This window comes from Phocoena phocoena, chromosome 8 (genome assembly GCF_963924675.1).
Source record: "Phocoena phocoena chromosome 8, mPhoPho1.1, whole genome shotgun sequence".
Taxonomy (NCBI): Eukaryota; Metazoa; Chordata; class Mammalia; order Artiodactyla; family Phocoenidae; genus Phocoena; species Phocoena phocoena.
In genome coordinates, this window is record NC_089226.1 from 69,558,710 (window position 1) to 69,583,443 (window position 24,734).

At 49.6% G+C, this 24,734-nt stretch overlaps 1 protein-coding gene across 1 annotated transcript in view; it reads left to right on the forward strand.

The window, feature by feature from the left end:
* The window catches only part of INSC (INSC spindle orientation adaptor protein), a 125,357-nt gene that overhangs the window by 75,205 nt on the left and 25,418 nt on the right, over nucleotides 1-24,734 (forward strand). Inside the window, exons 6-8 of the mRNA XM_065882261.1 lie at nucleotides 1,757-1,870; nucleotides 7,722-7,847; nucleotides 24,230-24,401. Of these exons, the coding sequence (XP_065738333.1) occupies nucleotides 1,757-1,870; nucleotides 7,722-7,847; nucleotides 24,230-24,401 (412 nt within the window). The remainder of the gene's footprint in view (nucleotides 1-1,756; nucleotides 1,871-7,721; nucleotides 7,848-24,229; nucleotides 24,402-24,734) is intronic.

Consider the following 24,734-nt stretch of genomic DNA (forward strand, 5'->3'; position numbering starts at 1 on the left):
ATTATCATTTAGGTACAGGACCCCAGGATATGAAATCTGCATTTTCATGTTAGCACTGATATCACTTATATAACTGCTTACAGCAAAGATAGGGAATGATTCTAAGTACATTCATTATACAGATTTGCAGTGAAAAATCTTGGTTATTAATTTTACCTTTTGTTAAATATCTTACAAGCGGCATCTATCCAATCTTAGGAAATAATTTTTATATTTAATGTAGTTTGATTAATTACACACAATCTTAGACTGCTATATGTAGAAGACTGGCATATTGCTATGTGAGAAGAATTCTGAGTTTGAATGAAAAAGAAAAATGGAAGAGCTATTTACCTGGAGACTCAAACCCCTTTAATTTAAATCATTTTACAAATGGGGAAACTGAGGCCGAGGGAGTTTATCTCAATTGCCCAAGATCTCAAGATAAAAACTGTTAAGAATTTTATTTTGCTTCCATGTGCCAGATACCTTTAGAAGTTCTTTATACATATTAGCAACTTTAAAAGATGGGTACAACAACCATAAGAGATAGACACTGTTATTTCTGCCGTCTTACAGATGAGGAAACTAAGGTGCAGAAGGGCTGAGTTACTTGCTCTAGGGAGCTTAGAAGTGGCAGAGCCAGAATTTGAACCCAGGCAGTTTAGCTCTGGAGTCCATACTTTTAACCATATACATACTTGCTCATCAATATAGTGTGCTAAAAAAGGCAGGCTGGCACTGGAACTGAGATCTCCTAGTTTCCTTGTGTCTTTTCCATAACACCAGTATGAATCTGAAACAAATCCATTTTCATATTTTAAAATAAACACGGCAACTGAAATTGCACAAGTGGCTTCCCAGAGGTCCTACTGTCTCGCACGAGGCCCCCAAAGGCAAGTCTCCCCAGTCTCCATCTCCACAACCTCCCAGGAGAAACTCAAGCAATGAACATTAATTAGCAGGTAGGAGCCATCTATAATTGATGAATCACAACCTTCAAAACAAATGGCTGATTATGAAGTGGTTTCAAGTTCCGTGCAATCAGCTAAACTCTTCTAGGGATGATCTTCATATCCCATTTGTTGATGAATTTTCCACTTGCTCTTCTTCCTGAGCCTCCCGGGGTGCTGTGCTTGGCCATTCCTGGCCCTCTTACCACCAGCCTGAGAGCCTTCAGCTGTAGTTAGTGGCATTCCTCACTGAGCTACCCAGTCTTTGACAGGATTCCAGGTTGCTGTGTTGGCCTGGCTGTCCACCTAAGGCAAATGTCCTCTGAACAGGAAGCTACTACAGAGTAGAATGTTTCTCTCGACTCATCTCCTGAACCCCTCACCCAGCTGGACTTTGCCATTAGCTAACGGCCATCCAAAATGAGCAAATTCTTTGGTCATATCTGTAGCAACTCACTGGGTTTTCAACTTGATGGTTTGTTTATTTCACCGATGGTTTCTGTTCTCATCAGGAGCCAGTAGAATAGCAAAAAGGTGCTTGCTGAGCCCATCAGTGATGAGAGTTGATTTTCTGATTGACTAGAGTGGGGCGCATTGGTTGTCCATGCCCCAGGGGTATGAAATTATCCCATATTTCTGAAATGTAGCCCAGACCTCATCCTGACTCATGTCTTGCCCTAAGTTAGAACCTCATCACCCCCACCATGGGGTAGTGGAGATGGGGCAGGATTACAGATTTCAGGGCACTCTTGGGTATTCCATTAAGGAAGGTGAGCAGAAGGTAGATGAGTGAGTAACCATCAGACTTTGCTCTCTTTTCTTAGGCACTGGTGAGAAAAATCGATGCCTCGGACAACATCTACACCACAGAATCCACCACAGGGAACCTGTTCAGCCTGACCCAAGAGGGGGCTCCCTTGTGCCGCATCATAGCGAAGGTGAGCTTCATGGATGGGGGCCAAGGTGATGGGCCTGGGGAGAGTGTGAGGAAGCTAGTTTGGTGGGGACAGCTGGCTTAGGAAGCCTGTCCTGGCTCTAGCATTTGCTTGTTATGTAACCTTGGAAGAGTTACCTCCCCTCTCTGGGCCTTGGTGTCTCCATCTTTAATAGTGGCTAACTCCTCTGATTTCATTTCCCACTTGAGACAAGAAGATGGTGCCCCTGGAGCCTCTATCATCTTTCTTCACGAGGTGTCTGTTATAAATATCAACACTTCTCCCTCATCTTCACATATCCCACCAAACCCAAACCAAACGTACCTTCCAACTTAGGTTCTTGGCTGAATCTTAAAAATGCCTGCTGTCACTGCACTACGACATGAAGGAAAGACAATATTGAGGGCGGTGGTTTTCATTAATTACATGGGAGTTGTAATTCATTAACTTCATGGTCAATTTGCCCCTGCACTCATTCTAAGTGTTGGATCCAGACACTTAGAACAAATATAGGCAATTGGTAGCTCCCTAGGGGGCCTGCTAAGGCCTTCTGTTTTATTTTTGCCTCTTTTTTTTTTTTTTTTAAACTTGAGAAATGACATTACCATTGGGGATAGAATAATGATCTAACTGGAATCAAAGTTATATCCTTCAATAGACTTAAGATGTCAGTCACAAGAAGATGCTCCAGCTCTGTGGTTCCCAGGCCTAACCCTGCATCACAATCCCTCAGGGAGTTTTTGGAAAACACAACATAAATGGTTTGTCGCCCTCCAAGATTTACCGAGGTCCTGGGGTAAGACCTGGGAATCCACATTTTAATAAGCTCTACAGGGGATTCTGAGGCATGGCCACTCTCAGAATCACTGATCTAAGCCTTTAAGGAAATCTGGAACAGGAGGGTAAATGCTTGTCAACTCTGGTCAAGGGAGAAGTAAATTGTATGCAACAGCAATAGCTAACGTTTAAGGGTGCTCTCCACTGTGCTTAATGCCTTGCAAACGGTATTTCTTCTAAATCATAAAACCATCCAAACAAGTAGATATCGTGTTTTTCCCATCTATAGTTGAGGAAGTGGTTTGAGAGGCTGACTCAAGGTCACACAACTGATAAAGAGTGGAGTCAGAATTAGAACCCAAGTCTCTTTAATTCAGAGTTCATGATCCTAAAGCCCACAGTGGTGATTTCTGGTTCGATCCTTGGCCTTTCAGCTTCTTGGGCCAAAGTGTGACTCAAAAGTTCTCAACCCTGTAGGCATATCAGCATCACTAGGGAGCTTTAAAAATATCCACTAGTGGGCTTCCCTGGTGATGCAGTGGTTGAGAGTCCGCCTGCCGATGCAGGGGACACGGGTTCGTGCCCTGGTCAGGGAAGATGTCACATGCCGCGGAGCGGCTGGGTCCGTGAGCCATGGCCACTGAGCCTGCGTGTCCGGGGCCTGTGCTCCGCAATGGGAGAGGCCACAACAGTGAGAGGCCTGTGTACCGCAAAAAAAAAAAAAAAAAAAAAAATCTCCACTAGTAAGTGGCCAAGGTGAATTTGAACCTGGCTGTTTGACAGCAAAGGCTATGCTCTTGTTTGCTGTCCTGAACTGCCTCTCAGCAGCCCGGCTCCCTCCTCTTCCTCCTGTCTGCCTTCTCCTCATCCCCATCCTCCCTTGCCCTCTTCCCCTCTCCACAACCTTTATTATCTACTGCATCCTCTCTATATGTCAAACACTGCACTAAGCTTTCCCTTCATCATCTCATCTGATCCTCCCGATAATCTAATGATGTGTTATAATTATAATTCCCATTTTTAAGAATAGGGAACAGAGGCTCAGAGAGAAGTTCATGCACATTAAATGCAGATGGGATTTTAACTAGATCTGCTGACTCCAGAATTTGAACATCAACCTTCTTCTGTCTCCAGTCCTTGGGGGAGAGTAGACGGAGGGTTGATGCAGAGAGATGATTCCATGATGACTCCCATCTTCCCAGCCTGGAAGATGGAGAGACTAGGTCCTCCAGCAAAATCGATGTTTGGGTTTCCAGTCCTGACAGTGACAAAGGGGCTGGGAGTTCCTGGTATGCCCTGCACAGCATCCTCACCTCCGATGTTCAGGAAATATGCCCAATATGGTGACAGATGTGGGGCAGCTTCCCCCAGTGGCCTTCCTCATTCACCTCCTTGGAGCCCGGTGTGGTCTGTCCTTGGGTCCTTCATCCATCTGAGCTACCCCCATGAGATGATTTGGGCAACCTGTCCGAGGTCTATCCTCTCATCCACTTGGGTTCCTCTGATGGCCAAGAAATAAACCCAGTCCTCCCTATGACAGTGGTGGCAAATAATCCCATTCCTTCCTGAGTGCAGAGCACTGAAAACTCCCCTGTGCGTTGTTGAAATTACCCCCTCCTCGCCAGTCCAGCTCCTCTATTATCCTCCCCCCACCACTAGCCTACACACCCCTCAAGTGGCCTCCTCCAGCTTTATGACAGCTTACCCTGAGCCTGTCTGAATAATGCATACCATTATACAGCTGGGCTCTGAGCCCAGAGCTTTCTATAAAATTAAACAAGCTCCAGCCGGCAGTGCGATTCCACAAGCTCAGGCAGCCCCTGATCCCACTCTAAGCTGAGTGCTTCTTTTCGGTCCTCGATGGGGGCTTCACATTCCATCTTACTTTCTATCTCCTCTCCCTCCCACATATTCCAGCCCTTGGGACACCTTTCATGAGGGTATGAGACACCCTTCTAACCAGGATGCCTTCTGTGACCTGATCCCAACCTGGCTGTCCAGGTCCACCCTCACTGGGTGCTCGGCCCTTTCACAACATTAACTCACTGCTCCTTCAACAGCTGAGTCACGTAGCTGTCACGACCCCATTGTTAACCAAAGGTTGCCAGTGGCAGAGCCAGGATTTGAACCAGAATCCCCTCAGTCCGGGTTCAGGATTCCCCCTTCTTCTCCTAGTAGCTAAAAATGCTAAGAAGACCATTTTTCACAGGCTTGGGAAAGGATGTAATGAGAATGCAGTGCAAATGGATGCAGAGGCTTAAATATAGTTATGCTAGACTTGGCGTCTCCTGAGCCAAAGGAAGGCTGCCACACTGATCCTGGCTCTCTGCCTCCCATTCTTTTGCGTCATTTCTTCATTGTCTGCTCCAGACGTAAATATCTATCTATCTATCATTGTACATATATAAATAAGATTTGTACTATATATGATTAAATACACACACATATAACCATGCATACATATATAAACATATATATATATTTACATCTGGTGGGAGGTCATTAATAGCCAACAAGGCTGGCCAGGGAGACTTTAGGACTCCTGTTCTTTCTTCTTACTTTAAAGAGTAATTTGATCTTATGTCAGTGACTCTCTGGGTAAGGTCTTTATGTGCAACCCTTATGTCCCAGGAACCGTGGGAAAGTAGGCAGGCAGGGATAAAAGACTGTGGAGCAAGAATTCAGAGGGGTAAGTGTCTTGTCCCCATACCAGAGCATATTTTTTTATCAGAATAATGATGTGCATTTAAAATCACATCATTTTAAGTGACCCTTTGACCCTTCTATAACCGTCCCCCTTCAGATTATGTCAGGAGTTCCTACTCTGTGCTCTTTTAACCCTGCAACCCCTCCCCATTTCAAGGCACAGCTACCCAGATTTCTTCCTGCTCTTAACGTTTTCTGCCAGACAAGGGGCTCGGCACGGGCAGGGGCTGAGGCAGTGCCCAGCAGAGGGTCTGGCATATTATAAACCGTTAATATTTCTGTGCTGCTTGAACAAATTTACCAGTCCTTTCCCACCAAATAAACTACCCTAAAAGGAAGGAGGAATATAATAAAATGTCAGAAATTCTGAACTCCCCCAGAATCGGATACTTTCATCTTGGTCCCTGCAGTGGTGAGCAGCCAAACCCTTAGACTGCAAAGGGCCCCGGGGCTTATCATTGTGGGGTGCGGGGAAGGGGAGATCTGGGGTGACATTTCAGTGAGGCTGTGCTGGGCCGTAGTGGTCATTGCTGCTGCTTCTGGTTACTCATACGTGATCCTTTCAGTCATTCACTGCTGCGTCCCTGGGGACACGGAACAGTGCCTGTTTCGTGCATAGTACATTTTTTGTTGTGAGAGTTCTGAAAAGTCTGACTGGGGATGGTAATTTTGCTGAACCGACCTCCTTCTTCCTGTAACGTCTTTCTCAGTTTGGGGAACCGAGGGCAGTGGGCATAGATAGAGCCAGGAGTGGCGCGGTTAAAGGCAAGTGCCCCTCAGGACCAAGTTCAGACCACTTATTCATGCTGCCACTCCTAGGCACCCCTCCAGCCCTCAGGGAAGGGGAGAGGGAGGAAACAGGGCAAAGCCAGATGTGGGATAGCCAGCTTCCCCTGCTTTGGACGTGGATGTCCACGGTGGGGTTGCCACCAGTTTGGTGGACGTGTGGTGAGTCGCCTTTGTGATCTGTTGGTCTCTCTCACTTTGTTCCGGGAGCCAAGGTGGCTTCAGTGATTTTTCTACAGAATAAATATGTCCAGTTAGGATGAGCGCCTCACTCCCAGACTCTTCTCAGAAATCCTCTCAGACTTCTCCTGGGAGGTCACCACGAGGTCTCATAAAGGAAGAGTACAGGTTCACGTTCAAGAGCTCAGCTGATCAATCCTAAAGGTTTTTTTCTTTTTTCCTTTTACAAATTGGAGTGAAGGAGTGAAAAGAAGACCAGTGTGGATTTGGGGTGATTATTTCACCCATCTGGACTTGAGTTTTTCCCACCCCCCAAATGGAAATAAATTATAGTATTGAGGTAAATAAAGCTCCCTTTTCTGTGCCTGCCACGGTGGTGGGAGCATCCGAGAAGGAACAGGTGGTCACCGGCATAGTGAGAACCAGCACGGGGCATCTAGCTTTCAGTTCCCTCCATCTGCCTCAGACTTGTTTCTAGAACCTGTTTCTGACAACTCTAGGCTTATCCCATGGCGGCTGCTGAGGGGTGTTGCCAGGAGTCTGGGAGCGGTGTTACCTGGGGTTGAGCCTGGCCCCAGCACGTGTGCCTGCCCTGGCCCCTCGCCTCCAGTTTAGATTACCAAGAGTGACATTATTTCTGAAGGTGGCATTTCACTGTAACACATGTGGGAGCTTGGGAGTGTGTGTGTGTGTGTGTGTGTGTGTGTGTGTGTGTGTAGAAACCAGAGGGGAGGAGACATTCTCTTTTACTACTGCCTTCCTGGGTTCTCTGGCTGGGGCCTGTAAATGGGGCTGACAAAAGCCAGATTAACAAAAGAAAAATAAAAAACAGGTTTATTAGCACTTGCATTGTACTGACGCATGGGAACGGTCAGAGATGAGTAACTCAAAGGGTTGGTGAGAACTTGGGCTAACGCAGCATCTTAGCAAAGGGACAGCACATTTTTAGAGAAGTGGTAAGACAAAGGAAGAGAACCTTGACTCTCTAGGGGTGGCAAATTGTGGGAAGACACATAGATGGGAAACTAATAGTAGATAAAGACTGAAGTGTGCTATGTGGATTCCTCTGGTACCAAATCCAGGCCGATAAGGGTCTAATATTGTCTCCAGCGATTAACTCTTGTTCTTCCTAGTAGAGAGGGGAGGGGGTATAATCTTTTGAAATTTATGTCCTGCGCTTAGTCAAATAGGGAGAGGACAGAGATCTTGTTTTGTATCTGCTTCTTCTTAATTGCCTTCAGCTCAAAATAATCTTTACACTAAAGCAGCATATTTTGGGGTGGCTATTCTGCCTCCCTACAGACCCCAAAACACACCTGCTGAGTGAGGGGTATCAGTAATTCTTGAGTCAGCCCCTGGAGAGGTCACACGGTGAGTTCATGTGACATTTTCTTTTTCTTGGCAGGAGGGTGGGGTCGTGGCGCTCTTCAAGGTCTGCCGGCAGGACAGTTTCCGGTGCTTGTACCCCCAGGCGCTCCGCACGCTGGCCTCCATCTGCTGCGTGGAGGAGGGTGTCCACCAGCTGGAGAAGGTAAGGGTGCAGCTGGCTGGCTGGGCGGGGCCTGAGGTCCCTAAGCGGGTGGGTGAATGGGGAGAGCAACCTCCTGGTGGACGTCTGGCAAGAGCAAGTTCCCTGAGTCCCTCCTATTCCCAGGCATCATTCATGTGGGGCTGCTGGGATCTTGACTGTGGTTGATGAAGACATGAAGGGGGCCGAGACTGAGGAGCTCAGCGGGAAAGGCAGGGTCCAGAGAGACACTCAGGACTTCCTGGGTGGAGTGGCCAACAGAGCCTGGGTGGCGGGGCAGGGTGGGAGGTGGGGGGGAACACAGCAGGAGACAGGCAAGTCAGGTGGGGAGGGGTGTTGAGGTTAAGGGCGGTTGGTCCTTCTCTCGTGGCAGGACCCCAGCAGAAGGAAGAGGCTCCAGCTCCTCCGGGGACAGGATAGGCATGAGCAGGGTGGGCATGGGTGCCTGGGCAAGCAGGTGGGCTCCACCCAAAGAGGGCTTGGGTAAGGGAAAGGGAAACTGGAGTCCAAGCACATGATGGGTCAACACCACTGGGGGTGGCCAGGATTGGAGGAAAGGTGGTGACTTGACAGTCTCAGGTGCCTAGCTCCAGGCCAACCTAGGGCAACGTGACCGATTCCAGCTACCACCTCCCAATTACCCCAGGTTGTAGGGCTGCGGCTGCTTCAACACTTCTGCCTGAGTGGGTCTGAGCCTGCAGCTGGGTCCTCAGGGATGTTAGCAGGAGGGTTGGGAGGCTAGTGCTGACACTTGAGGATTTCTCAACCACATTTCAAGGAAAGATGCTGAATTTTTTTAATGGAAGAGAGATAGAAAGGCCTGGTGACAATTGTGGCGCCTGCAGGGTGAGGGGTAGGTACCTTGAGTCTGTTCTCGTGACTGGTCTAAATGGGGATGGGACAGCAAACTTCTCCCCTTCCTCTGCATCCATTTCCCACAGTCTGGTCCTGGCTGCCCAGAAAACCTCCACCCTCCCCTCAGTTTCTTTACCTTGGTCTGGACTCCTAGACAGATGGTCATCTTACGTTCTACCCTGCCTCTTTCTAAATCTGCTCAGGTTATGGGACAGAGTCCCAGGATCACAGGCTCTGAGGTGCTTTTAGCTGAGGATGGAGGGTGCATGGGAAATCTGCTCAGTTTACAGATGAGAAGGCTATGGCTCAGAATGGGGAAGTAATTTGTCTGAGGTCACACAGCAAAGTGGTGAAGGAGCTACTGCCAGCCCTCTGGACAGAGTGCCCCCTTCCCATGGGGTCAGAAGCCTTTGTATGTGTGTGCTTGCTTAGGTGGTAAAAGGGAGGAGAGAGGCAGTGGCGAGACAGACAGACTCCATGAATAAATGCATCGAGCATTTCCAGCTTCATGTGCTGAATAATCCTCTCTTCTCCCATAAAATCTTCTTCCTTAGACAGTGGGAAATGGCCATATGCGTTCGTTTCTCATCTTCTTTCATGCTGGTTGGCAGGAAGAAGGGGAGGAAAAGGCAGAAGGGACTAGAATCACCAGTTCTCCAAAAGCAGTACATTTCTTGGCTTTAGAGAGTTTGCAGAGCAGCAGGAAAACCTCAATCCAGGGAAGAAAGACAGCAGGACTTTTTTTGCTCAGAGTGAAAACCTGTGCAGCTGGGAAGGCTGTGGAGGCAATTTCTTCCGCGGGGCTCCAACGCCAGAGGGCGCCAATGCGTCTTTCCCAGGCCAGATGGGCCACCGGCCTGGGAGCCAGCCCCTACCCACCGAGCAAGAGGACGGGGTGGGGGGGACACTCAGCGCCTGAGGGCTTACTAAGCGCCCCGTGCTGAGCTAGCCCCTTACACGCATTCCCTCCATTAACCCACCAGAGCCTCGTGAGGTGAGCACGATTCATATCTTCACCTTGAAGACGGGGAATTGAGTCTCAGCCAGTGTAAGTGACTCACCTAAAATCACAGAGTAAGTTTTGGAGCCAGGATTTGGACCCCGTCTGCTTGTCTAATGCCCAGTCGACCTCACTGACTCACTGGTTTAATGGATACTCTCAGACTGCCAAAAAAAATCCCTGCCGCTAAACCCGGACCACCTTGCTGTTTCTGGCCAAAGTCCTAATTCTCCCGCCCCCAACTCGCAAAGGAGAAGGTCACCGTCTCTGGGCTTTCCCCTCCTCCAGGTCAGATTACTTTCCATACACAGATACTTCTGAAATAACTCTGTGCCCGGCAGAGAGCAGGAGGGAGTCTTGTCAGAAAGGAGCCCCCGTGTGGTCGGAAACAGCTACTACAGCTCTGCAGTCACAGAGCTTGCCAAGTGTCTTCACAGGCAGCCTGATTCCATTTGATATCTGCCTTGAGTGTACAAGCATCCCCATTATACAGACGAAGAAACCGAGGCCCAGAGATGTGAAGTGACGTAACAGACAAAATCCCTGGTCCTCTTAGAGCTTACGTTTTAGCTCAGGGGGTGGCAAGTTACAGCCTGTGGGCCGAAGTCATCCTGCTGTCTTGTTTTTGGCACGTACAGCCCACGAGTTAAGAAATTTTTTTTCATTTTTAAATGGCTGTAAAAATATCAGAAGAACATTTTGTGTCACATGAAAATTATGTGAAATTCAAAGTTTTGATCCATAAAGTTTTAATGGATCACTGCCAGGCTCCTTTGTTTAGGTGTTCTCTATGTCTGCTTTTTCTCTACGACAGCATGATTAGATAATTGCAAGAGACCATGAGGTCCACAAAGTCAAAAACATTTACTGTCTGGTCTTCTACAGAGAATGTTTATCGACCCCTATTCTATCAGGTAATAAGGACATCATGACAATGACTAAAAGGATAATAACATTTATCGAATACTTGCTTTGGACAAGCACTTTGTTAAACCCCATCTTTCATGGTGTCACTTAATCATTAATCCATTGGTGCTGTTATCATCCATGTGGTTTGTAGAAGGAAGGGAGACTCAGAGAAGTGAAGCAACTTGCTCAAGCACACACAGCTAATAGACGGCCTGGCGATCATTTAATCCCAGCTCTGCTGAGCCAGAGTCAGCCTGGGCTGTGAACCATTATGCCAACCCAGGACTCAACTCCAATACGTGAGGCTAAGGTCCATGCTCTTTTCCTCCACATCATGTTGCTTCCAAAGCTGTGAGATGTTCTAGAGACACCCAGGAGGGCCTGGATCACCTGTCCCTCCCCCAGGTCCTGCCCACATGGGCTCTGTGATCCGGCTGCTGAGCGCTGGCCTCGGATGCTCTGGTGAGGTCAGCCGTTGTCCACGTTTCGGACGGAAGGTGAAGAAATCCGGGGACAGGCTGATTTTACAGAAGCCACAGCACGACAGGCAAGGCAGAGGCGAGGTGGGAAGCAGGTGCCCTGGGGCTTTCGCCTGTTGCCCACTCCCCCGGCACAGTTCATGCCCTCTTTAGATAATGTCAAAGTCCCAGCCTCCCCCTGATTTACTGGCCTAGCCTCCTCCCTGAGGCTCCCGTAATTAATTGGCAGAAAGAAATGTGCTGGATTTGGTTAAAATCCATTTCTGTCATGCGGCTACCCACCACCGCTTCCCTCCAACCTTAAAGTGGTTCATTAAATCACCCACAGACCCCTGCGGAGTATGAGTCTAGTCAGGTCACCAGACAGCCCATCTGTCCTTGGCCCTGCTGTGTGATGCCCGAGCTCTGTTGGGCTTGGAGCATTCGAGTGGCCATAGATTCACCCAGTCACCTGTTTCTTCTTTCTCTGTCATCCAGTCGTTCACTTACTTTCAACTCACTCGTTTCCTTGCCTGCTCACTCAGTCCCTCCCCATCTCATCACGCTACTAATTCATTCCGTCATCACACATTTGTTGTGAAGCAGCCCAGCTCCGGGAAAACTGTGGCCTTTGAGAGTCAGGCTCTTCTGGATGGGAATCCAGACTTTCCCACCTACGAACTTGGACACGTTTCCCTGGGCAAGTTACTTAACTTCTCAGAGGTGTGGTTTCTTCATCAATCAAATGCGCATGATGAAATCTACCTCCCAGTGCTGTCAGAGATAAATAGATTGCAGTAACCTGGCGCCTGGCGCCCACTAGGCACTGAATAAATGGTAGCTATTCTGATTTTGGCGGGTGTGATGCCAGTTGCCGGGGTTTTGAATATGAGTGGCCTGAAGAAGATGATGGTCTGGTGGAGAAGAGAGCTCTGGCATGCCAGCAGGAGGGGATAGCGTGGCCAAAGATGCTGCCCAGGGCACAGTGTGGAGAAGTCAGTGGGGCTGGAGCACAAGTCCCTACAACCTTTCCATTTTACAGGTGAGGAAACTGAGACTCAGAGATTGTGTTCCCTCAGCTCATGAATGTGAAGTTTGGATTCAAACCCACGTCTGGCTGGTTTCTAAAGCCCATGTTCTTTATACTCTGCAACCCTGGGAAGAGCTGGCCCTTCTGAGGTGGGGACTGCAGGGCAATGGCTCCCAGGGAACCAGGCTCTGGGTATTGGTCCGGGAAGAGGGCAGACGTGGATATTCCCCGAGCAGGTTTGGAGCAGCGAGATGTCAAGACATAGCAAAGGCCTCTGCAGAGGTGCCTGAAGGGTCTTTCAAGTCTCCACGCTTTCTTTTCAGAGGTCTGGTTCATCCTGCCCACAGCCTCTCACCATCGTGCTCCTGCCGGGGCAGCGAGTTTCAGGAAGTCTAACCTGTGTCCTCAGCAGACAGTCACCCCTCATTCCCCAGCCCCTGTGCTGGGCTCTGGGAGGAGAGACAGGCAGCTGTGTTCCCTGTCTCCCACATGGGCTGGCCAAGTGGTAGCCCCATGGCTATCAGAAGCCACAGGCTGGTGGTACCTCCTGTGCCTGGGGTGCTGGTGAAGGCAGCAGCAAGGAAGCAGTGGAGCTGGGCCCCGAGGACCAAGGTGGAGCTCCCAGGCGGGCCAGGGGAAAGTGGCCTCGGCAGAGGGACTCCACAGCTGGCTGGTAGGCCAGTGGGGCTCTAAGTCTTTTAGGAACTCCGTGCTCAGTGAGTTGGGGGAGCCCAGAATGGGAGGCAGTGTTCTCTGAGACCCACTTTGGAGAAGATGGGATGAAGAAAATCAGGACCAAAGAGGGAGTGAGGGCTTCAGAGCCACACAGCCCAGTGAGAGCAGATGGACCCAACTCTGTCTGGTGGCCAGGTGACCTAGCCCACCTGGACTGGTCACGGCAGCCTTGGGGCGGTGTAGAGCTGTGAATGTGGACTGGCATTACCAAGGGTGAGAACTGCTGGTTTTGGGGGAGGCTGAGAAGGGGCTAGAAAGTGAGTCCTCTCTGAACCTCGGTTTCCTCTTTATAAAACGGGACGACACCTCCTCCGTGGGGCTGCCATGATGATGTGATGCAGCAATGCGGGTGGGGCCTGCTTGGAGGAAGAAATCGCCTGTGTCTGTTTCCCTTCCCTCTTTCCTGGCCTGTTTGTCTTCGCCTTTTCGGGTTGGTCTGGGGAAAATCCTGCAATGCTCCCAGAAAGCCTGAGTCCTGGGATTTTGCCATGGCCCTGGCAGAGTTCCAGGTTGTTCTGAGTGGGTAACGGGACCATCAGGGCACTGTTGGTGCAGCAGTCAGGGTTGGACAGAGCCAGGGGCCAGGATGGGGGGCGGGGGCTGGGGACTAGAGCTGGACTGGGGACTGGGGTCCAGGGAGGGGCTGGGCAGGAACCTAGAATCTAGGGCCGTAAGGGGTGGAGGGCATTCCAAACCCAATGCTCAGACAGCCTCAGACAACCTCCAAGATGGTTCTAGTAATTGCCTCTTCCAGACTTGAGACCAGAGACAATCTTGCTTTCAAAAGAGATTTTTTTTATCCTCACCCCCTCCCTCTTATTTCATTTTTTCAAATAAGGAGTTCATGCTGTGTTGGAGCCAAGAGGAGAGTTTAATGAAAATCGATGGAGAAATTAATGATGAGCAGCGGGGAGGGGAGGAGGGCTCAACTTCAAGTCTGAGAAGAAAAGCGTCAGTGGCGAGGGATGGAGAAATTGCTGCGTGTCTCCAGGCAGCTCTCTCACCTCATCCCCGTTTCCTGGGGCAGCTTCTTGGGACTGAGATGCCCTGACATCTGAAGGGCCAGGCTGCAGACAGGGAGGCCTGGACCCAGAGACCCTGGGCGGGAGGGAGCGGGTTCTGGGGGATGGTGGGGAGGCTCTGTCTCTCTAGCTGCTGCTTTACAGGACTTTCTCTCCACTGCTTGCTCCTTGTAGGGCTGCAGATGGTCAGAAATAAGTCAAATCTGCAAAAAAAGTAAACCGGTTTTTCTCATCCTTTTGCTCATTTGGTTCAAACGATCATTTTGCAAGGAAGGTAGGGAGAGATGGTCATGCCCATTTTACAGAAGGGGAAGTTGAGGCTGGAAGGCATAGAGACACTGGCGGAGGCAGAGCCTGGGGCTGAGAACCCCATTTTTGCTTCTAGGTTCAGTTTGCTATGCCCCCCACCCCATTAGCCGAAAAGGACCATCTTGTGCAGACTCCAGAGCGAGGCAGCTACTTTATCTTCATGGAGTCAGTTCTAAATAAGTAAGTGAGGCTGGGTGGGGAGAGAGGACCTATGGATGCCAGGCAAGAACTCTGCCTAATTTGACTTGAAGCGCCTTCTTTACCTTGTAGTAGCTCCTAGAGAGAGGGAGAGAGAAAATGCCTCAGAATGAGATCCAGATGTCTCCTCACCCTTCTTTGGGGCTCAACCCACCTACCCTTATCAGCTTCCGCCAGCTCTCATGCCCCCAGGTGTGGGCCTTCAACTGCCCTGGATGGCGGACTGTGCAGAGAACCCGAGGGTGCCAGGTCAGCTGTCTGTGCTGTGACTGTGGACAGGCAGACAGAAGTGGGGACTGACACTGTCACCTTCCTCAGACCTGCAAAGGGGCTTTCTAGAGGGGGTGTGGCTCATTCCCTTCCCCACCTGCCAAGTCTCCCAATGCCTTCCATCTGCCTTGAGGGTATGGGTGGGGGGACTTGAGGGAGGCCAGGATGTGAAGAGGAGAGAACAGAATTAGGCACTCTGCCCCCCTCCCCCCGCCTCTCCCTGTGAGATTCACTTAGAGATTAGGGGCCAGTATCGTCCAGACTGAAGGAAGGCCCTGCTGGCTCCGGGGCTGTGTTGCACTCCAAACCTGAGTTTGGAGAGGGCAGCCTCAGTCCTAAATGCAGCAGCGGGCGAAGGCTCAGCTCAGCCGGGCCTCCGGTCCCCATGCGCTGTGCAACAGCGCCACCTGGTGGAAAAGAGCAACAGCTGCAGCCCGGCCACGCCTCTTGTGTTGGGGAGAAGGGACGCTGTGCCGCAGGGAAGGAAGCCAGGGCTGCTCAGGGCACTGGACGGGGTGCAGAGGTGGGGCCTGCACCATCAGCACTGGCTTCCCCGTGGCTTCTGGAGTAGGGCCAGTGCCAGCTCGGAGGCCAGCAGGGGAAAGGAAGTTGCTATAGCAGGGAGGGGAGACAGTGAGGAGATTGAGGGAAGATAGAATGTGCAGGTTTCGGGGCAGAATTTAATGAGGGAGGGCCCATTTCCTGGGAACAGCCTGGCACCAACAGCACAGAGCAGGCCAGCGCTCAGAGCACAGAGGCAGCAGGACCCGGCATCCGCCATCCCTTGACAGCAGGTGGTGGGTCCTTTGGTCACACACACAGAGACAGAGACGAGGAGAGCAAAGAATGATGAGAAAGAGGAAGAGACTTATAGGACAAGAGAAAGAAGGGCAATGAAAAGACCCACACCGATAATGAACACACAGTTTCCAAAGAAGTGTTTCATTCTCCCTTGGGCTACTTTAAAAGTACAAATATGGGCTTCCCTGGTGGCGCAGTGGTTGAGAGTCCGCTTGCCAACGCAGGGGACACGGGTTCGTGCCCCGGTCTGGGAAGATCCCGCATGCCGCGGAGCGGCTGGGCCCGTGAGCCATGGCCACTGAGCCTGCGCGTCCGGAGCCTGTGCTCCGAAACGGGAGAGGCCACAGCAGTGAGAGGCCCATGTATCGCAAAATAAATAAGTAAATAAATAAAAGTACAAATAATTAGTTTGGGTCTTCCCTGGCAGTCCAGTGTTTAAGACTCTGTGCTTCCACTGCAGGGGTGCAGGGGATCCCATGTACCGCGCCCAGCACGGCCAAAAAAAGAGAAAGTACAGATAATTAGTTTGAAGCCTTGTGATAGCTGGACATGCAGTGCCCTGCTCGTGGCCTGCTTGGACATATAGTGATCTCTCATGATGGTTTTAATTTTCATCTCCCTGACAAGTAATAATTTTGAGCAATTTTTCTATGTCCTTATTGACCATTCGGTTATCTTCTGTGAAATGTCTGTTTGACACTTTTGCCCATTAAAAAAAAAATGAGTTGTTTTTCTTATCAATCTATAAGCTTCAAAAATACATATTCTACATACAAACCCTTTGTCAGATACATGTATTGAGAGTACATATTCTCAGTCCGTGGTTTGCTTTTTCATTCTCTTAATGGTGTCTTCTGATGGATAGAAATTAACTTTGATAAAGTCCAATTTATTCATCTTTTCTTTTGTAGTTAGTGCTTCTTGTCTCCGTTTAAGAAAGGTTTGTGTTCCCCCAAATCATGAAGAGAGTCTCCTATATTTTCTTCTAGGAGCTTTATTATTTTACTTTTCACATTTAGGTCAATGGTCTATTTCAAATTAAATTTTTTTGGTGTTCAAGATTCAGTGTTTTTCCATATGATATCCCATTGAGCCAGCACCATTTATCAAAAAGACCATCTTTTCACCACTGAATTAAAGTGGTGCCTTTGTTGTAGGTAAAGTGATGACACAGGTATGAGTCTGTTTCTGGCCTATTTTCCTGTTCAGTTAATCTTTCTTCCCATCCTTGTACCAACATGGCACTGGCTGAGTCCCTGCAGTCTATAATAAATTTTAATATTTGGTTGTATAGATCCTCCAATTTTGTTCTTGTTTAAGATTATCCTGGTAATTCTAAGTTCTTTACATTTCTATATATAATTTAAGATTTTGACTGGCATTTCTTTAAATTTGTAAATAAATTTTGGGATAATTGACTTCTTAAACAGTATAGGGTATTCCAGTCAATAAATGCAGCGTACCTGTCTAGTTATATAGACTGTATTTAATTTCAGCGATGTTTTAAGTTTTTAGTGTCGACATCTTGCATGTCTTTTTTAAGACTTATTTCTAGGTATGTTTTTATGCTAATGTAAGTGTTATTTAAAATTTTTAATTTTCGAATTGTTTTTAATACATAGAAAATACAATTTTGAATATTGTGTCTAATTATCTTGCTAAATTCACTTATTAATTTTTTTGTGTGTGTGGTTCGCGGGCCTCTCACTGTTGTGGCCTCTCCCGTTGCGGAGCACAGGCTCCGGACGCGCAGGCTCAGCCGCCATGGCTCATGGGCCCAGCTGCTCCGCGGCATGTGGGATCTTCCCAGACCGGGGCACGAACCCGTGTCCCCTGGATCGGCAGGTGGACTCTCAACCACTGCGCCACCAGGGAAGCCCCACTTATTAATTTTAATGGTGTGTAGATTCTTTTGGATTTTATACAGGTTTGGATTATGTACACATGTACACAATCATGTGATCTATAAATTATGACAGTTTCACTTTCTCTTTTGCAATCATTATACCTTTTTATTTCTTTCTGTTGTCTTGTTGCATTGGCTAGGGCCACTGTAAAATGTTAAGTAGGAGTGGCCATAATGGCTACCTCTGTCTTGTTACTGATTTCAGGGGGAATGCTTTTGATATTTTATTCACTGTTACGTTAAGTGGATATTATCATTTTAAGGATTAGAATACTGAGGCTTAGAGAAGATGAGTAACTTGCTCGTTTCACCAAGTCAGCAAGTAGCACAGTTAAGTTATGAACCCGGCTTTTTCTTACTCCTAGGCTTGTGCAACTCCCACTGTACCACAGCTACCTCTAGAAGAGAGGCGCTTAACCCAGGATCTCCATTAGAGTCACTTGAGGAGTCTTTAAAAATACTGATGCCAAGACTCCACCCAAGACCAATTACATCAGAATTTCTGGTGGTGAAGCCCAGGCATTAGTATTTTCAAACTTCCCCATATGATTCTAATCATCTGAGAACCAGGCAAATAACCACTGGTCTAGAAGCCCATTGGCACAGTTCAGATCCCCAGCTGTGCCAGTAGCGCTTTGCTGAAAACTTGGTACTTTCACATCAGCAGATGCCTAGTGACCCTCGCCCAAAGGGAAATGAACTTTTTCATAGTGACCTTTTGATACCTTCTCACAAACTCCACTCCTTCCACTACCCAATGCCTCCAGAGCATCTTTTCGACAATCTGCTTTAAGGAGAATCACTTGCTTGACAGGGAAATTATTTTCCATTTATATTCTTAAGTGATTTAATTCTTGATTTCTTTCCACCTCAATAACTCACCTCACTGACTTTGCTGCCAAGCTGGTTATATAATCCTTTCCATCCATTGTTCCATTCCCTATTACATATTCATATTTGTTTTTGTCTATTTTGACATTTGGCTTTTAATCAAAGATTCTTGTTTGAAAAAGCAAAAGAAGTTGAGTGGGGTCTGGATGTGTTCATTTGGGAGGAAGATAGTGTTATCCTCCTGAAGGCCCGTTTCACTTTCTGTGGCTTTCTGCTGGGCTCCCAGCTCTACCACCACTCCTTAGAACAAATACGTCATTGTATAAAGTGAGCCTTTAACCCCTTACATTGTTCACAGAATTTGTCCTGAACCTTGCCCTCATCAGATCCTGTTTCTGGTTCGTAGGTTCCTTTATTCCACCGAATGTTTTGCCCTGTCGCTTGGCCCGCATTTGTCTTTGCTTCCCTGGGCATGACCCTGTTTCACTCTCTGACTGTGCCTGAATTTTCCCTTTGGCTGTACTTTGGGCAGACAGATCCATCCATGAGCAGGATTGCAACTGCTTTGTGGTTCCCACTTGTCTTCTATTTTTTTTTTCTGCAGGCTTTTGGTGTCCAAGTGGACAGAAAGGTGAAGGAGGAAATGTAGGGGGTCTTTAGCTCATGCTCCCCCACTGAGGCTGAGTTATCACTGCATTTGCATGAATCTGTTTATCTGTTACAACAATCAACTCCTCTGCCTTTCCCTAAAAAGTAAACATGCAAAAAGGAATTAGGAAGGAGCCGACCAGCACCACTGATATATGATGGGCCTTTGTATACTAGCCAGTGTCCCTTTGATATTCAGATTAAAGCCACCACTGATGCTTTTCCAAAAACCAGCAGGAGGACATTGCTCATAAATTGGACGTGATATTTACAGTACACTTGGATTCCTCAACTGCGTGGTTTCCACACTCCTTCTCCCACTGCCCAGTAAGACTCTCCGAGCCCACCCATTCCCTCTGTAGCAGATTCCTGTTGCATCAATCCTACGGCCCAGGTAGTGACCAGGCCAGACCATCCTCACCAACACGTGAGCACCCTCCCATGAGGAAAGCTTGTCCTCTGCCCAGGCCCATTCCACGCTAGGTAAAAGCGAATTACCTCTAAGTGCTTCCAGCAGCAATTTCTTTAGGGATGTGAAAGTGCTTTGATTAGATTGTTCTCTTGGCATCATCAAGTTTATGACTGAGGATGGGAAGTGGGCGTTTGGGGATGGAGACTTTCCAGAAATGGGATCAGGGTTGGAGGAAGCGGGATCAGGGTTGGAGGAAGCTGGCCCAGGCTGGGCTGCTCCCAGGCCCTCCCTGGAGCTGAGCTGAGCGGCCCTCACTGACCTGGCCCTCTCACCAGCTTCTCACCTACGTTGCCCCACCAAAGGCCCCACAGAGGGGCCACAGGGCCAGGAGCGGGGAGACCAGGATGGGAGTCCCGGCCCTGGCGTTACCTTGTTTTGTGGCCTGGGCAGTCTCTTCCCCACCCCGTGCCTCTGTTTCCTCATCATTCAGCCCACACTTCACAAGTTAACCACTGTGTGTCAGGCCTCAGCTGGATACTAGAGACCAGAGACGATTCAGTACAGGAGCTGCTCTGAGCAGCTCAGATCTAGTGCAGGGATGGGCATGTAAGCTGGGGAGGATGATCCAGCACGATAAGTGCTCTAGTTGTGGGCACACCGGAGTGGTGTGGCAGCTGGGAGAACAGAGACCCTCTGTCTGGGGGAGGAAGGTGCATGTTCACAGAGGAGGTGACTCCTCACCTGGGTCTGAGAGGGAGCGAGGAGGGAAGGCAGGGAAGATGAGCAGTTCAGCCGAAAGTGAACTGGGCTTGAGATGCCTATGAAATGTCCCAGAAAATTCGTTTTAGAACTGAACATCAAGAGACCCAGTAGCAGGCTGGAAATGTAGATGTGGATCTTGGGAAAGGAGGTCAGGGCTGGAGGGCTAGGGGGTCATCATAGTGAGTCATTGAGGCCACTTGGGTTTGGGTGCTATTGACTGAGGTGGTACAAAGTGGGCTGATGGCAAAACCTGTGGCTAAGAAACAGCGGGGCTTCCCTGGTGGCGCAGTGGTTGAGAGTCCGCCTGCCGATGCAGGGGACACGGGTTCGTGCCCCGGTCCGGGAAGATCCCGCATGCCACAGAGCGGCTGAGCCCGTGAGCCATGGCCACTGAGCCTGCGAATCCGGAGCCTGTGCTTCACAACGGCAGAGGCCACACAGTGAGAGGGCCACGTACCACAAAAAAAAAAAAAAAAAAAAAAAGAAGCAGTTAGCTAGGAGAGGTGAGCCCAAAAGTGGGTATTGCGGAGGCCCAGGAAGGAGAGAGGCCTAGATAGAGTTCTCAGCAGGGGGAGATGATTCAGAAAGGCCAAATAAGAGAGGAATGGACAGGCTGGGTTTTGTACCAGTCAAGTTCCCCAATCCTTTTAAGCATATGATCTCTCCCTCCACCCCCCACCTTTGGTTTCTCTATGTGTCTGTCTTTCTCTGTCTCTTATTTTATTCCTGATTCATCTCTGTATCAGTCTGCCTAGTTTAGCATCTCTTACCATAAGGGGCTCAGTTACTGTTTGTTGAACATTAGAGATGCACGGGTGGTACTTTTTCTCTCTGTTCCCTTCTCAGGAATTGTAATTAGTAATCTTATTGTTCCTGGTCAGGTATTAAAAGAGGAGTCACTGACCTTTTAGAAGTTCTAGTTCTGGGCTGCATGACCCAAAGTTGTCCAAGCAAGCGGGTAAACTTGTGGGCCCCAACCTACAGGGCTGAGGTTCTCCATGGGGTCTCAGGCCCAGAGGAGCCTGCAGAAAGGAGCCCTGGAGAGAAGCCCAGTTGGGAGACCTGAGCTGGGGCAGGCAAAGTGAGGCGAGCTAGGATTCAGGGCCCCAAGTCTGGGAGAGATGACTGCAACCGCCAGGTGGGGATAAGGTGGAGTGATGGCACCACCATGTGGCAAGCACTGTACATGCATTCTCTTAGTTAATTCCAGATTTCAGCATTCTCTGGGGTTGGTATTTTTATTCCCGTTATATATAAAGGCTCAAAGTAGGTACCAAAAATTGTCTGGCTAGTAAGATATGGCAGCAGGATTCAGACCCAGGTAGGTGTGACTCCAGAGCCTGTGCATATTCTGACACTACAGGAATTGGTTCAGGCACTGGGAGACCCAGAGCCCTGTGGTGGAGGGCCCCTCAGGGGCTTCTGCTTGATTATCTGGACTGGGTTGGAGTTGCTGAGATGGTGATGGATACGGAGATCAATCTGGGCTGGTGGCAGCTTGCTAGCAGGAGGCCAAGTGGCCAGTCAGTGGCATCAGAGCCAGAGGCCTGGACAGTTGGTCCACATGACAATCCAGGGTCACTTTTCTGGGGTCAGGAATCTGTGGAATCCATGTTCCCAAGCCAGCTGTTCTCCAAAGCTGCCCCCTCCTATAGTGGGCTTTGCTTACGATATCCCCTCTACCTGCAATGCCATTTCTTTACCTTCACTTGTCTAAAGTGTGTCCTCACTTAGGACACACCTAGGTCCCATTTTCTCTCTTGCCTTTTTTCCCCTTTATTGAAAGCCTACTATGTGCAAGCCCTGGAGAAGTCACGGGTACACAAGTTGTGGTCCCCAGGCTTGCAGAGCTTCCAGGAAGATGTCAGAGACAGCCAGACAGAAAAGGAAGTGGAGAATCACATCCCAGGGTGCTTCTCCAAATTGCTGGTGTATAAAGTCGGCTTCAGACCTTGTTAAAAAGCAGATTCCAGGCCTCGCCAGAAAGCCTGGTTGAATAGGTCTGGGTGAGGCCCAGGAATGTGTTTTGAAGAAACTCTTAGTGAATTTGGTGTCATCCACAGATGCCCCTTGGAGAAACATGGCCATCCAGTGTGATAAATTCTGTTATGACAGTAGATGTGCCTGGACGTGAGCTCCGAGGAGGGCCACCCTCCCCGAGCTGGGGTGTGGGCAGTAAGTCAGAGTGGCTCCCAGGAGGTCTCCCACGGAGCATCCTCACCAGAAGTCACATGGTGCAATAGTCATTTGAGGACGGGCCACTTGTCCCTGCCCCACTGCTCCAGTGCAAAGCCTGGCGCTCGGCATGTGCTCAGGAAGATGGTGCTCAGTGAGTTTGCTGAGTGGCAGTCTGGGCTGGGAAGCATGCCTAGTGTGCAGGGCCTGGGGGGCACAGACCTTCCGGGACCATCAACCTCTTGGCCTCTCTGGTGTGTTCAGATTGGCCCATCTCCCAGCAGACGTTGGGGATTAGGTTTGGGTCTGACCACCGTTCCAGACTGGGTCTGAGATGCAACTCCGTCTGCATCCAAGATGAGATTAGGGAATAGGATTGGCTGAGACATTCCCCCACTAGAGACCCTGTTGCTCCCTAGCTACTGCCTTGGATGGTGCTGGAAGGAGGAAGGGGACGAACCAGATAAGCCTAAGAGGCATCTTAGGTTGGCAGTAAGAGGGGTGCTCCCTGTTTCTAGGCCCAGAGTAGCCCCCATGTCCTTCCCTGGGCCCAGGTGAGGCCTGTTAGTCAAACACCTGGCGCGAGCCCAGTCCTGCGGGGGCTGCTGGCTCCTGTTTGCTCTTTTATTAAGCGCATCCAGGTGAGTTTCATTGCAGACAGTCCCCCGGCCTCCTGTTTCCACATTTGTCTCTTTTGAGTCTGAGATTGCCAAACGCTTTCACAATTAATGGACCTAAGACTCCCAAGAGCATTTAAGGGAGGCCCAGAACATGGTGGGGGTAATTAGTCAAACAAAATGCAGCCTCTGGAGAGCAGCCGAAGCTGAGTGGCAGGAAGTAAGGGAGCAGGGACAGGAGCAGGGACAGGAGCCTGGGCCCTCGGCAGGTGTAGGGCAGCAGCGCAGGCCCCTCCCCACCTCACCTCAGCCCGGCTCTTTCCCTGCCTCGCCCCTCCCCCCTCCGACCCCTCACAAGGGAAGGTCTCCTTGGCCCTTGGTGGCAGGGTCCCCCAGGCAGGTGTCCTGGGGCGTCAGAGGGCTGCAGGGACACTGCTGAGCTAACCTTGGCAAGTTATTGCCTTTTCTCTAAACAAATCTCACCTGCTGACCTTTGCTGGAGGCTGGGGTCTGATTTCAGGTGTCACGTCTTAGAAGGCAGTGTGATGCCTCTTCAAAACCATGGGCTTTGAGGCTAGACCATTGTGGTTCAAATTCCAAACCAACTGCTTTTAAAGTCTGCCATCGTGTGTAAGTCAATGAACCTTTCTGTGTCTCAGTTTCTTCATCTGTAAATTGAAGATAATAGTAACACTGACCTCAGCAGGTTATTAAAAGGATGAATGGTATAATAACACATACGCTGTCTGTAACAGCACTGCCCTCAGAAGGCTGTTATGAGGACTAATGGTGTAGTAACACATGCCCAGTATAGCTGGCCTATATCAAGCACTCAGTTAGCAGAAGTTACTATGCCAAGAGCAGGTCCGACTGGGGCAGAAGTGGAAGCTGAAGTCCTTATCTGGCATTCAGGTTCCACTCTGCCCAGGTCTGTTTCTCTCTGGTGGGGCAGAGAGAACAAGGCCTCCAGGGGAGCAGCCCCCTCTCTGTGGGGGGAAGGTGGTGGAGGACAAGATGCCAGAGGAAAGATGCTGCCGACCCAAGGAGGGGAGGAGGGGGCCAACATTGTTAAGCATCGCTTCTGGATCCAGCATCACCTGCTTCAGCTCTTTAACGCTTCACACCTTGTTGGTGGATGAGAAAACAATCTCAGAGAGGCTGAGTGGCCAAGCGAGAGGGAGCTAGGATGTGAACTCAGGGATGTGAGATTTCTAAGAGATCGTTCTTTCTACTACAATTCGCTGTGGTGGATGCCCTGGCCTAGCCCCCAGACGCCTGCTGATGTCCACTATCTAAGATGCCGTGGGAAGTCAATGATCTCTTTGGAGCCAAAGGATAAGCCCCCAGAGTCGCTGGGGTCCAGGCTGGACTGTGAGTCTGTCTCATTATTATCTTGAGCATGTGCTCTCCCAGGATGCACAGGGCTGTGCCCTCTCTCCATCGGCAGGTGGATGGCGTTCTGTGCTTGGCCGACATCCTGACTGACGACAGCCACTCAGAAGCCACGCGGGCTGAGGCTGCGGCTGTGGTCGCCCAAGTCACCTCCCCACACCTGCCCTTCACCCAGCACCTCAGCAGCTTCCTGGAGAGCATGGAGGAGATCGTGACAGCTCTCGTTAGTGAGTCATCCGGGGCTGGAGGGTACTGTCGGGTGAGGAGGGCCTTGTCACAGTTGTCTTTAGGAAGGACAGGAAGGTCTCCCTGTCCACCCCGCCTCACCGCACCCACACATCTCCTGCACAGAGATCCCACTAGCTGAAATCCCACCATTGAAGTATCAGAGTCAGGCCTTAAAGAGCTCTGTTGTCAAGTCTTCTAGTAAAATGTTTGCAGCCCCCCAAGAAGCTCCTTGAATTGAGTTCAGATTGAGATTAATTGGCCTTTCAAATAGGAGAACAGGACAAGCCCCAGGGAAGAGTGGGGCCTCAAATGTTGAGGTTCAGATCCTTATC